At 35.2% G+C, this 14,690-nt stretch overlaps 2 protein-coding genes and 1 non-coding gene across 3 annotated transcripts in view; all 3 read right to left on the bottom strand.

The window, feature by feature from the left end:
* Positions 1 to 1,484: 1,484 nt before the first annotated feature.
* On the bottom strand, positions 1,485 to 5,733 carry Smp_208080 (acetyl-CoA C-acetyltransferase; the record flags this gene model as incomplete). The annotated part of the gene is made up of 4 exons (XM_018799132.1): positions 1,485 to 1,538; positions 2,965 to 3,063; positions 5,341 to 5,493; positions 5,605 to 5,733. The coding sequence occupies 4 exons, from the start codon at positions 5,731 to 5,733 to the stop codon at positions 1,485 to 1,487; spliced, it is 435 nt and encodes a 144-aa protein (XP_018650951.1).
* Positions 5,734 to 8,237: 2,504 nt separating this feature from the next.
* The window catches only part of Smp_197330 (acetyl-CoA C-acetyltransferase), a gene marked incomplete at both ends in the record, with an annotated part of 26,515 nt that continues 20,062 nt past the window's right edge, over positions 8,238 to 14,690 (bottom strand). The window contains 3 exons of the mRNA XM_018799133.1: positions 8,238 to 8,489; positions 10,513 to 10,688; positions 13,312 to 13,519. Of these exons, the coding sequence (XP_018650952.1) occupies positions 8,238 to 8,489; positions 10,513 to 10,688; positions 13,312 to 13,519 (636 nt within the window). The remainder of the gene's footprint in view (positions 8,490 to 10,512; positions 10,689 to 13,311; positions 13,520 to 14,690) is intronic.
* On the bottom strand, positions 11,159 to 11,224 carry Smp_tRNA_00129_Gln_TTG.1.1. Its single transcript has one exon. It is a non-coding gene (tRNA).

A 14,690-nucleotide genomic window follows, 5' to 3' on the forward strand; every position in this document is an offset into this window, starting at 1 on the left:
ATACTCATAGTCGTATTCCTAGCTCCTCTTATAAAACTTCTTTACAGGCAATAGTGTTTGTGAATGCTTTGTCTATTTCCAAACGCTGTACCTGATTAGTATGCTGTTTTGTAAATCAGAGTACATTTGAGAACTACTGTTGTCTGCTTTTTTGAAGAGCATACATTCCTCTTGATGGTGTAATCTAACTTTCACATAGGTGGTTTTCGGGAAATTCGTTCAACTCTCAAGTTGTTTTCACATAAGCTGCGAAATTTTTAAAAACTAGTGAGTATTGTGACAAAGAAATCGTACTCACTGTGAGGCCCAAATGTTCATGGTCCGATCTTATGTGAAACGTTTTCATGCACTCCTGCAGAGCCCTGAGCTGAGATGGAACATCTATTCAGTAATCCCGGTTTTTCAGTTTAGATCATTCGGTGTCAGGAAAGTATCTCTAAATAGTGTAACTAACAACCCGCATAATTTATGATGAGATTTGTAGGTTTATACTGTTGCCTATAATACTGCCGTACTTTTAGACACATCTCATTATTTTTCTTTCGAAATTTTATAGTCAACTCGATTTTTAAGTTAAAAGCCTTGCGTAACTTCTATAATGTGTACGTAAAACAAATCGTAGATGTGTATGTAGCCGAAGATTTACTCAAATCCTTGTAAATATTTTTGATTATCGAATGAAATAATAAGAATAACCACAAAATTGCGGTTTCTGAATTATTTGGGACCTTTAAATTAAGCTCGGAAAAGCTTTCCTATAACGTATTTCGGTATGTTTTAATACATAAAACTTTCTAGTTCATTAATCAGATGTATTTTTTGTTAATAGTATGTATAAGAACTGACATAGGGTAGGTTTATGGTAATGCACATAACACAGTTTATACGAAAGAAAGCGAGACAAATATAAAAGCTTATTTGTTTGAAGATACAATTAACTTGAAGATAAGTGAGGATTACACTCATATTTTCCAAAATCTCGGATATGAAATCAAATCGTTATGAATCAATATACACTGAAGTAGGAAATTTGACCCATTGTGCAATACAAATGCCACCACATCCAAACCAGCATACAATTTTTATTGGGAATGGAATATACATAACTCTATCTATGGTTACATGTAAGGAGCAAAGTATGTTAATCGAGTATAGTCAGTAGATATATGCAGATAGAGAGAGGATCTATAAGTTCTTGACAATATTAAAGTCATTAAAACAACCTATTTAAGCATAATCCCCACCTGGTTATTTATAAGGTCACTTGACTATGATCAAATCGTTGACTGTCAATATCTTACATGGAGAACTATTGCCCTATACAATACGTTGCATTCCCAGGAAGAATTTCACCAGAATTTGAGTAGTATAAGATTATTAAAACGACATAAATAATAGGTAGCCACTAAAGTACCCTCAAATAACCAATCCAGAAGAACTCTCCAAAGTAAGTGACTGAATAACGTTTCCCACCGAAACTGATTTTAATGTATAAGACAAGCACGACCATATGGATATTCTTGTAAATGTACAGATAACTAATGGGAATTGGATTTTACAATTATTGTCGGTACTAGGTTCGAGTCCCAACGATAAAGATCAGTTCTATTCAAGGGTGCAATCGACCGGAGCGAAATTCTCAGGAAACGACCTGATCATCCTGATGGGAGATCTAAACTTCCAAGTCGGAATGGACGACACCAAGTATCAGGATATCGTGGGACGACATGGACTGACAGGGAGAAAGGAACAGGTTTGCAAATTTATGTGCATTCAACAAAATGGTTATGGATGGTACAATATCCCCACACAAACGCATACACAAAGCTACATGGATCTCACTGGGTCACATTACAGAGAGTTAGATTGATCATATTTGCATCAGTAAAAAATCTACAAGGTCAATTGAAGACATGAGAACCAGGAGAGGAGCTGACATAGCTTCAGATCACCACCTGGTGGTCGACAGGATGAAACCGAAACTAAAGAAACACTAAAACTGGGGAAGCAGCATTACAAAGGTTCAATACAAGACAAGAAGACAGCAGTTAACAACAGCCGAACAGGAACAGAGAAAATCGAGGCACAAGCTGAATACACAAAAGCAAACAAGCGAGTGAAGAAGAGCATGAGAGCTGACAAGCAGAAATATGTGGAAGACTTGGCAATGACAGTGGAAAGAGCTGCAACAGAAGGAAGTATGAGACAACTAAATGACACGACGAAGAAACTGATAGGGAAATATAGTAAACCAGAGTGACCAGTCAAGTACAAAGAAGGCAAACCATTCACTGAGATTTAATAACAGGAACACTGAAAAACTTTTGAATGAACCAGCCACACTGAACCTACCGGGCATCAAAACAACACACACAGACCTCCCTATAGATGTCAGTCCACCGACGATCGAATCAATCATGATGGCCATCAGGCAAATCAAGGGTGAGAAAGCAGCATGACCTCACAATATACCAACCGAAGCACTGAAGTCAGACAAAGAAGTAACGACACACGTTCTATTCAGGAAGATTCGGGAGGAAGAACAAGTGCCGACAGACTGGAAAGAAGGATACCTCATCAAGATACCAAAGAAAGGAGTTCTGAGCGAATGTGGGAACTCAACTACAGCGGCATCACACTACTATCGGTGCCAGAAAATGTTTTCAATAGAGTATTGCTCAACTTGAAAGACGCCCGACTTCGGGATCAGCAGGCTGGATTCCGTAAGGACCGGTCGTTCATTGACCGAATCGCGACACTACGGATCATCGTTGAACAGTCAGTTGAATGGGACCCGTCACTATACACCAAGTTCCTTGACTATGAGAAGGCCTTTGACAGCGTGTATAGGAGGACCTTATGGAACTATTTTGGATACTATAGTGTACCTGAGAAAATTGTCGACGTCATCCGGAATATATATATATATATATAAGATATTAAACTTATCAAAAAGGATACTACCCTCAGTCCACGTTCTGATGGATCAATCATAAGTAATCCATTCGGTAAAAATAATTTCTCATTTAAATCCGCAACAGCTAAAGTTACTTTATGCAATACCTGGAAGAGTTATAGACAAACATAACCCATTATGAATTATCAGTAGAATATTGTATATTGAAGAATGGTTGTGAAGAGCATGATAAATAATAAACAATAAGTCAATAGGAAACAATAAAAATAAAAACGAAAATTCATCACTGCCAAACTATTTTGTGTTCATTATGAATAATTTAAGAATTAGCAATATAAGCCACGATTGATCGAAAACAAATATGCTTACAAAGTAACTAGTGATTTTAAAAAATGAATATCTTTATATTATGTTTGACTTCACTATATTCTACTCTGCATTTTATGGTTTGTGGACAGATTATATTTGAGTTAATAAAACCATTGTCTGGTCTGTAACTTACTTACGTATTTTCGGTTGGATATTGTGTATCGTTTAACCTAATCTAATGGTCTAGTTATCTAGTATATCGATCGATTCCCCAAACTAGTGTTTGGTTAATTATCATACTACCCACTACTTGTATTATCTCATGACAAAGGGAAAATCATTCATTTCCTCCGTAATATCAATTAACTAGAGTCGGAATTTGTCAATCATAATGAGAACGATTTTTAAACTGTTATCCCATTATGGAGTCGATAAAATTGAAAGTGAATATGAATACTCAAAGTTATTAGACGTTGGTCCTAAATTAACTGAAGTTGAAAAATAATAACCAATAAAAACATGTTTACTGTGAAAACGTAATATCTGGGAATATATTCATTCAGCGATCAATTAGTTTCTTAACTCCACAATTTTTTACTAGTCGTCATTTGAATTGGAACCATTTTCAAATATGAGTTGTTTTTCTAAATCATCATCGTCTTAAATCCGTGGAAGAGGTTATATAAATCAGGAGGGAGAGGAGAGCACATCACAGCGTTTTAAAAGTACATTGTTTCAAACAAACCGCTAAATGTTTTTGTTGTTTAGTTTTCAGTTCGTCGGAAGTTTATTTCCTAAGTAAACTAATCAATAGCAGTTACATCACAAAAGAAACTGACAAAGATATGCTCTGACCCAAGTCCTCACACCTGATTAATATGGCGAGGTGAGTAGCGAAAGAGACCGAATCAATGTAGTAGCAATAATCATAAGGAGGACTAAACCTTAAAAATATGGTGCTAAAAGTCTCAACTAAAAAGAAAGTATGAAGAAATGCTGGAACTCAAAATCTGAAGGATGATAAACAACAAATGCATCTCTACCGCTGTGACTGATTTCCAACCATCACACCCAACGTCTATCATGACTGATCGCTGCTATCATACATACCTTGACCAATCAGTCTGAATACACCTACTTCTCTCAGATCATTAGTCAATGATTCCTTGGACTGATATAACGTTTCGATTTGGTCGCACCTACTTTTCTTCTTACCTACTCCTATCTCAGTCGAGGTAGACGGTTATTAGGGACATGTAACATATGTCTCAATCATTTTTGATTAATATTCATATTCATTTTTTAAATACCATAACCAAACAGTGCAAAAGTTCAACCATTGATTTCTATTTATTAACCTAATACTAATAACTCACAATTATCACATTTTCATGTTAATTTGTAAGTCTTTTTACATGTCAAAAGAAAAACAATATGAATCGAACATAGTGTGATACCGTATCAGTTTTCATGTTTTTGAAAAAAAGTTATTTGAATCTCTACTCGTGACTTAATGAATAGTTAATAGATTACACATAAAGTGATTGGTTTATAATGGATCAATCGTTAACACTACCAATATATGTACATATATCTCACGTTATACGGACTCATCATGTATACAGTTGTGGAGTACACGTCCAGAATGTTGTAGTAAATAATAGTTGGAATAAACTCATATCATCAAAAAACTCTTCGTAAATTTTAACGAATTGATTTTCATTTTTCTAATGAATTATCATCTATCAACTCAAGTTGACATATTTCACATCAATAAGGAGATAAGATGAAAGATATTTTAACATGGTCAAGAAAATGGAGACCGTTAGTTTACGATGTCCATAAGGCGCTTAAAATTGACAGTTGATGCTTAAATAACTCGGATAAAAAAAATCACAATGAATTTACTCATTTCTTTTTACAAATAAAAAAAGAATTTACAGCATTCAGTAAAGTGTATACGACAGTTATATCTATCGAGTAAAGATTTCTGTTCCCAATACTGATTAAATATTGGTACCAAAAAATTAAATTGCTAGAATTAACATGTAGTTATAAGACCTCCCAAACACTTAAAAACCATTGATTTTATACAGATAAATTAAACATCTTACCTTATCATAATGTGTCTTCATGCATAAAAATATCAGATAAGCTGTTAAGCAACCAAACAAGTTCTCCAGACAAACAGAAGAATTAATTGTTTCAGCTTCATCGAATAATTTATTTAAACGTGCAATTGCATCAGCGTATCGATTAGGAGGAATCTATGCATAAAACAATAAATGATCGTAAACATTAAGGAATGATAGTATAAGTAGCGAGGAAATATCTGCTTTTTCCAATTAATTGAAATCAACGTTAACATAACAACTTACACGTCCACGAAGTTGTAAAGGCATTGGTAAAGTTTGAAATCGTACTGCTGTACCAGATGAATAATCACGTTGAATGAAAATACGTTCACAAGGCACCATAGAGTTATTAGGTCGTTCTTCACTACCCATAGCTATGATAATAATCGTCTATTCACCCTAAAATGTACAATGTTTAAATAAAGGATAGATTGGAATTTATAAATATAGTCCTACTGTTTATGAATTTTACGAAAGTAAAACTTTTGAAGCAAACATATATGAGTTTATGTGTGATATACACTGATTTAGAATAAAAGTATATGGAAACTATAGTCTTACTTGGTTAGTATTGAGTTGAACAAAAGTGAGTGGGGTCCACCTACCAACACGAACTCCAAGAAACTGTTTTAATCTGTTAAGTTTAAAAGTAGACTGATCCGTTGAACTATATTTAACACATTTATATGATTACGTTTTTTGAAGGAGGCGGGATCATGCTGTGAATTTTTGTAACAAACAAAAATAATTAATGCTAGGAGCACAAAAATCAGACATAATATGAAAGTAATAAAAGTACACAATTATACTGAGTTCCACATTAGACTACTTATCACTTATTCAATCGTGGTCAGAATCTAACCTTTGATTTGTAAGTTGAATCAATACCACTTAAATAACTTCTTAAACAATAACCTGTGCAGCTAGAAGGTAAAAGACAGAAATGTCGAAATTCAACTGACTATTTGCCAAATATAAGATAATGACTGGCTTAAAATGTAAACAGGTTAGACCTTGAACAAATTTAATACAACTATTGCAGATTTGTTGATAGTGAAAATTTTAATTATAGCCATAGTATAAAACAAACTTCATGGAATCAGAAGCGAAATGGTTAAAATTGATTTAAGTTGGCAATCGGAAATCACACTAAGTAACAGCACAAGTCAATCAAGTGAATTGATTTACTCAGAAGTTTACATGTACCAACAAACTACATACTTCAACCATGAATTCGTACAAATCAGAAAATATGAACTTCAAAGCATATTTGTTATCTGAAGGAAAGACATACTATGCAATTGCCTGAACATAAGTAGATGGAATGCCTTTTAAACTTATATTATGATAGATAATAATTAAATGCTTAAATCAGTATTTATGTACAATAACAAAATTTTGATGGAAAAGGTAACCTCAGATTGTTTGGCAATTTTTTAAAATGATGTCCAGTACTCAATGGAACATAACCACACGTAAATTAATCACAATCCTCACATTTACACACACACACACACATGTATACAATAACCAGACCGTAAATTCAGTGTACATAATGTATAATAACCCAACGCTGGTTTGTAAACAACTCTTGGAACTATTAAGCAAGATATATGAAATTTATTGATTTACTTAAATTTGCTTTATACGTCACTTTTCATTTACACCATATAACTGTATATTTAGTAAATGAAAATATATTCAGCTAGCGGTAGGTAGTCAATTGTATCAATCCTTCCACATTCGAAGCCTTTTGCATGTGATCTAAGGAAGAAGATATTTAATCATAGGTGCCTTCGCAGCACTGATCGTGTATTGTGGAACAACAAAATGACCAATTTTTAGATTAGACGTTGGATATGAAGTGAAGATGATTGAATTTGTGAATCTTGATCGCATGAAGAGGTTAAGACATATATTACATATCCCCGATCACTGCATACGATAACGATCAATGCTGTTTAGTGTAGATGTAGGTTGGCAAATAACTAGGGGTGGCCAAATTGAAACGTAAAGTCAGTCTGTGAAACCAGTGACTATTGATCTGAGGTGGATTCAGACTAGCTGATCGGTGTATGTATGATAACAGCGATCAGTTGTTGTAGGTGTTGGGTAAGACGGTTCAGAAGTGATTAAAATGACACAGGTGCATTCACTCCCTATCTTCCCCTGAATGTTGAGTTCCAATAAACAATGGGATAGTCATTTTAAATTGTTTTTTTTGTATTATGTTTTTAATGTTTATTGTCTATAGATTACATCTCTGCTATATTACTTAGATCACTTTCGCTATTCACTTAATCATGCTAATGAGTTGTGGTAACTTTGGTCAATTCATATTCGACCACATCTAGCTGATTATAATTCAAAAGAAAGATAACCCAACTGAAGGGGGAGAGAGAACGCACGCAAATAACAACTGCATGTGATCCACAATTGTATTTCAACTAGAAGTAATTACAGTTCGAGTTAAAAGTTGCTAAGTAAAAAAACAACAACAACAACAACATTATGAACCCTCAATCTTCAATTAAACCAAATATTAAAGTGTATAAAATTGAAAATGAAACAATAGGAAGAACAATAATGTGATCTAATCTAGTTTTATTATATTTGCATTTGTATTTTTATCAAATACAATTACGTATAAAAGTTGTAAATCAATAGATTCCTTTCATTCTTTTGTTTTTTTTACTTTTAAAATCAACAATAGAGGAAGAAGAAAAAGGAAAGGCGCTTGCTTTCCACATGATTTTTATTGAACTATGTTGTTATTTTTATTCATGAGTAAGAAACCCTCAAAATAAGGCATGGACATTAATTCATATCACAAAAACCGGAATTACGAATAAGATAATTCGAAGTTATTATTATTATCAAACACATGTTTCTACAGCGATTGCAATCCCCATACCACCACCTATACATAAAGCAGCTACACCTCGTCGAACAACAGTTGAATGATCACCGCCACCACCACTGACATCATGATCTTTACAAAGCCGCTGTAATGTATGGACTAATGTAACCAATATACGAGCACCACTACATCCAACTGGATGACCTAATGCAATTGCACCACCGGATATATTCAATTTCTCTGGTAATATACACAATTCAGTAGCAATCTGAAATAAGTAGATAATGAAACAGAAAAGAAAATCGTTTTATCTTCTCATGAATTAGTAAAGGAAAACGAAGAAATGATATAGACAGGTATAGAATCCTAACTAGTGAGAGCTTGAATTATCCTACTGCTCAAATGCAGGACTGAATTTTGATAAGTTTTTGTTAGCATAAAAATGGGCAGCCTGTGAGTATTGTCTCAATGTAGCCATTTTATCACGTTCTTTTTCACAGTAGAATAGATGGACTGTAGTTTGTAATGGAACTTGGTAGCCTAGTTAGCGGATGATGTGTTGGAGTTTGAAGCGAAAGGTACTGGGTTTCAGTTCTAATGTAAACATCAGCATTGAGATATAGATAAATCTATCTGATGAATCCCGAATAGGATGAAACACTTGTCCTGAATTCCATCAAATATATGATATGGCTTTTAAGTTTTCACTGTCATTACTATAACCAGTGGTTAAACAGATTGTATATCAACGTTTAAATAATTTGGTTTCTAAGGTGAAGCTTAAATAACGGACTGATAATAATTAGACATCTACTAGAAACCAGGAAACACTAGACAGCTATTTTTTTTAGTATAAGATTATTCAACAGTGAGCATTGACGACCACACCAGAAATCGAACGCAAATGTTATGTCTGAAGCGTTTTGAATTCACTGGTAGCGAACGGAACAAAGACTTGTGACCAGAGACCGATAAGCTAGCTATTCTGACGCGACCCAGATCCAGCTAACTAGAGTAAGAAGTCCAAGTTGGAAGCGGGGAAGTTATATTCCGTAGCAGCCAGAAGCACAGCAATCATAAGGGGAAAACGTCAACCGTATATATACAGCAACAAACTGTCCTTGGGCATCATTATAAAATAGCACACTCGAAGAAACAATGTACCAATAGCGTTTAAGATAGTTTACAAGTGAGAAATATGACGTGAAGGTAAAAAGAGCGTTTTTGGCGCGAAAACAGCTAAATTCAAATTTTCAAAATAAAATTACAGAATTAAGCCATTTATCAAGTAAGTTCTGGGGATTCGACATCCCCAACAGTAAAACCTTCAGTTCTCTCAGTAAACACTTAACTTTTAAACGACTAGGCCAGAATCCAATAGTTTAGTTTATACTTCTAGCTTCAATTAATTCACGATTGTTATATCTCTAACTTAGATTCTTAGTATATCGCGTATAACTTGAGCACTCGAACGCTGGAACACTCCCAAGTCGCAAATGAGAAGACAGAAGACAAGTGGAAGGAATGTTATTCCAAAAACAGTGTCGATTATGGTGCAAAACTGGCAGGTATTTATAGTTTTTAGTAAAATCGAAATCATCATTATAGTTATCCAATCCGCACACAGGGGGTTATTAGCATTTGTCCCATGGGGAAGCTACACGTAGTGATTCTGGAATATTCTTCCAAAAGCTGACTGGATGGAATATGTTCGGCTTTCTGAACATTTTAGAGCTTCCTCAAGTTTACCTGTGGACCGTCCTCACAATGATATTGCGTAACCATCTACTAGTGGGATTGGTAGGCAACTTTCTAACACCAAACGTGGTTGGACTCCATTGGTCACAGCTTTTAACTAAGACCCCGGAAATTACTTTTCGAAATTATTCATTAAAAGTACATTATACCTGCCATAGGATTGTGGAAATCAATCTGTGATGTAAACTATGAAATCCAACGATCTCCGCAAACCCATTATGGTAACGAGACTTAGATGAACAAACACTTACCTATAAATCGGCTTCATTCTGTTTAACATGACATTCATCAAACATTTATATAGGAATTTCAATGATTGATTACCTAATTAACATAATTCACAATTTCACCACCTTGTTGAGCATAAACTTATTTAGTAAGATTACGGTCGTTGATATCCACATCCGTTTGTAGAACTACATAGTAAAACAAACCTTAGATAAATTGATTCATGAACGCAGTAAAAAAACAAAGGTATTAATTTTACACAAAATAAGCTAGGGCTTAAACTTTTTGGAAAAAAGAATATTTACAGCAATACATTGAGAAGCAAAAGCTTCATTGATTTCAAATACATCAACGGATTCCATCTTCCAACCAATTTTAGATAATAATCCCCGAATAGCGTAAATAGGACCAAGGCCCATTAGTTCCGGTTCGAGACCAGCTTGATGCCAGCCTACAATGCGAGCCAGAGGACGACGAGAACCTGTGAAACAAAGTGAAAGAAGACACGAACGAGACAGTTAATGCAGACAGATGAAATTAAGTAGTTTTCAGTGAGTTATTATATACACTTATTCGGAGGAAATCGGTTTCGGGAAAGTAATTGTGAGGACAAATCAATAGGTTCAGGTTAACCAGATGCTATCGTAACACACTGACCGCGGTTCACACTAGAAAAAGTCTATAATCGGAACTAGGTTGATTAGTGCCTAGTATCAATGATAGTAAAAAAGTAGACGAATTCCGTACTAATAACGAAGCTGGGTCTATTTGAAAACAATATTTATCAGCAAATCAACATTTTTGAAAATGATGAATAAAGGAAGTTCCGTATTAAATTAACCTAAGTTATAATAAGCAGAGATGGATAGTGGCTAGCAGTGGAATCCAGGACGCGCGTTTCGTCCTATTTGGGACTCGTCAGCTGGATGTACCTGCATCTCAGAGTTGATGTTCACTCTGGGACTCGAACCCAGTACCCTCGCTTCAAACGCCATCGCGTTATCCACTCGGCCACTGAGTCCTGATAGCCACTTGCTTGTGCGATGGGGTGAAGTTTGAATTCACTTAGTATTGTTTGTTTGGATCTTATAATAGTACAAAGGAACAAAACAAAAATATTTCGTACGATCAGTCAAAAAACAGTTGTGACCAAGCCAATGTCATGTAACTTCGGTCAAGGTGATTTAAGTGAGACATATTTGTTTATTTCTGTATGTGTGAACCAATGAAAAATGTGACATTGGTAGTGTGAAAGGGTAGAGTTGAATTTGTATGTATGATAATAGTGTGAGATGTTAACAGAATCAGACAAGGTAGCTCAGAAAGATGGTTCAAGTTGGATGGATAGCAATGCCGAGCAGCATACTTACAACTGAAAAACATCTGGAACTCAAAACAATTGTCAACCAACACCAAGGTTAGAATTTTCAATACAAATGTCAAGACAGTTCTTCTGTATGGGGCGGAGACGTGGAGAACTACGAAAGCCATTATCCAGAAGACACAAGTGTTTATTAACAGCTGTCTACGCAAGATACTTCGGATCCGATGGCCAGACACTATCAGCAACAAGTCACTGTGGGAGACAACAAACCAGATTCCAGTGGAGGAAGAAATCAGGAGGAAGCGCTGGAAGTGGATTGGGCACACTTTGAGGAAATCACCCAATTGTGTCACAAGACAAGCCCTCACATGGAATCCTGAAGGTCAAAGGAGAAGAGGAAGACCAAAGAACACATTACTCCGAGAAATAGAGACAGACATGAGAAGAATGAACAAGAACTGGATAGAACTAGAAAAGAAGGCCCAGGACAGAGTGGGTTGGAGAAAGCTGGTCGGCGGCCTATGCTCCATTGGGAGTAACAGGCGTAAGTACGTAAGTCAGACATGGACGACAATTTGAACCTCTTACATTCACGGTTCACAGTTCCTGCATGTTTCACCCAGTCATCTCCAGGTTCTTTCGTTAACTTTAAGCACTGATAACGGATATTAAATAGAGATGATTGTTCTCCGAAGATTTGGGACAGGGTTTTGACTGTTTCATCAAAACTAAAATCTCGTGGGTTCTTCGGAAGAATGAAGTTGCTGTAGCGTTCATGTTCCACAGTCCCAAGTTTTCTCATAAGTATTCTGACTTTCGAAGCGTCATCCAGGTTGCGAAGATCAATATAGAACAAATCTTCGTACTTCTTAAACCACGACTCAAAAGTTATACCTGCTACACCGTCAAAATTAAATTCATGTATGGCATTAATGACTGAATCAGTATGTGATACTTGTGATTCACTAGAAGCAGGGTTTCTCTCGGACAAGCAGAATTTCTGCATCAGGGTTTCCATGACTCTGATTTGAGACTGTTCAAACCGTTTTTCTTGACGCTCCATATAAGCTTCAAATTGCTCTAAAGAAATACTCATTGTCATTTTCCCGTCGCCACTGATACGTCTGTAAGTTGAACGCTATATTCAGATCCTAAGCTATTCTGATAACCCCAGGCTAGAACTACTCAGCGACTTGAACACCAGGGAGAAGACTCGAGTATGAGAGAAAACACTTTACTGCAAGGTTCATTTATGTACAGAAAATACAGGGATTTTATAGTAATTAAGAGACCTTGAGTTTACATAGTAGCAGTGTGTTAATCAGCCAATCAGGATCTCGTTATTTTAGTAACATAACTTCACACAACTTCTAATTAATCGCTGATTGGTTGGGGCTCTTTATGAGCCTCTGGAGGCTCTGTTAGAGTTCTCTGGAAGCCGACTTAACACCTGTGGACCATCCTCACACCATGAAAATTGCCATAATAATAACGAGGTACATCTTAACAAAAATTATTTGAAATAGATCTATATATATGAAGAACAAAATCATATTATAGGTTGGATTTGTTTGTTAGGAAGTAGCATATAGATGACAATGCTAATTCTTAAAATGTTAATGATAATACAAGAACTGAATGAATTTATTTCAATGGATGCAGACGAATTGATATTTTTAATACAACTAATAAACCTATGTATACTTTATAAACAATTTCAAAGATAAGTTGTAATAATTATTAAACTTGTTTAAATGAACACTTTAAAAAGTTAATTTACCAAGTTTTGATAGTTGATCACCACGACAAAGTAATAAAATCGCTGCACCATCATTTACTCCACTGGCATTACCTGCTGTAACCGTTCCATGATTTGTATCTTCATGAAATGCAGGTCGTAATTTTGATAATTTAGCTAAAGTAGTATCTGGACGTGGATGTTCATCTGTAATAATAATTTTTGGTTCTTCTTTACCAATAGCTGGGACCTAACAAAAACATATATATATATAAACATTTTGAATATGACAGTGATGAAAAGAAAATAACAACTTAGGGGTGATGCAGTCAGTGAAATATCGATTCAAGGTTCACACGGAACAGTTCAATGAAGGGAAACTATGGTCAGTGTTTTTACGAGCTCAGTGGTGATACCGAAATTAAAAGATGATTTAACCAAATATAAGTTATCACTTTTTTCCATCAATTCAACAGATAAAGTTATATTGGCCGATATTCTAAGAATTAATATTTTCATGCTTATGAGCAGACTTCTATGACATTAAGTATAAGTCTGGTATCAAGACAGTACATAGAACAAATTTTTACCAAATTAGTTAAAACCGGTAATAATGTCGGCATAAATCGGTCATTTTCACTAGTTTGTCGGGCTAGTAGTTTTCTGCCATAATCTGTTAAATTCTACGTCCACCAAAAAAGGAGAGGTGATAGGTATTAGGAGTTATTTGTACAAAAATGTATTTAACCTCTTCTATTACCTTTGCTAATATCAAGGTCAATAAACAAGTATTCATCTGAATTACAAGATGACCTAATTTGACTAAAATACATACAACCTTCCGCCTTGTACTTTTATAACTCTTTGTCACCGTCATACGCAACGTAGAACCCGACAATTATGTCCTCCGGTTCAAGTTTCCACACTCACGAACACAATGAGATAAATTCTAGGGTTGTAGAAGTGGTAACAGTATCAGTAGAAGTTAAAAAACTAGTTGAAGCGAGATCGTGAGACTCAGGTTCTAGAAAAAGACAAGGAGTAAATGGACCTCAGACATTGCGAACGATTCTGAGTCATATTACCTGAAGTTTTCAACCATTGGTTACGATGAGTATGCAGAACCTAAATGAAATTTATGCCACTCGAATACTAAAATAATTTAAGTAAAGATGGACGGTGGATAGTAAGAGAGTACACAACATGCGTTTTATCCCATTCTATTTATTTATCTGAACACACAAATATTGGTGTCTCAAGATGGTGATACAAACTTAACTATCGTCTCTGTGCCCGAACACACGATGCCGAACCTCTGAATTACTAACATGGTGTTTAAATAAAGACAAACAACAATATTGATGCAGAATAGTATGACTTCAGTATATTTCGGGGTTTCTCATCAGTTGCTTACAACCAAA

Source organism: Schistosoma mansoni, chromosome 3 (assembly GCF_000237925.1).
Source record: "Schistosoma mansoni strain Puerto Rico chromosome 3, complete genome".
Classification (NCBI taxonomy): Eukaryota; Metazoa; Platyhelminthes; class Trematoda; order Strigeidida; family Schistosomatidae; genus Schistosoma; species Schistosoma mansoni.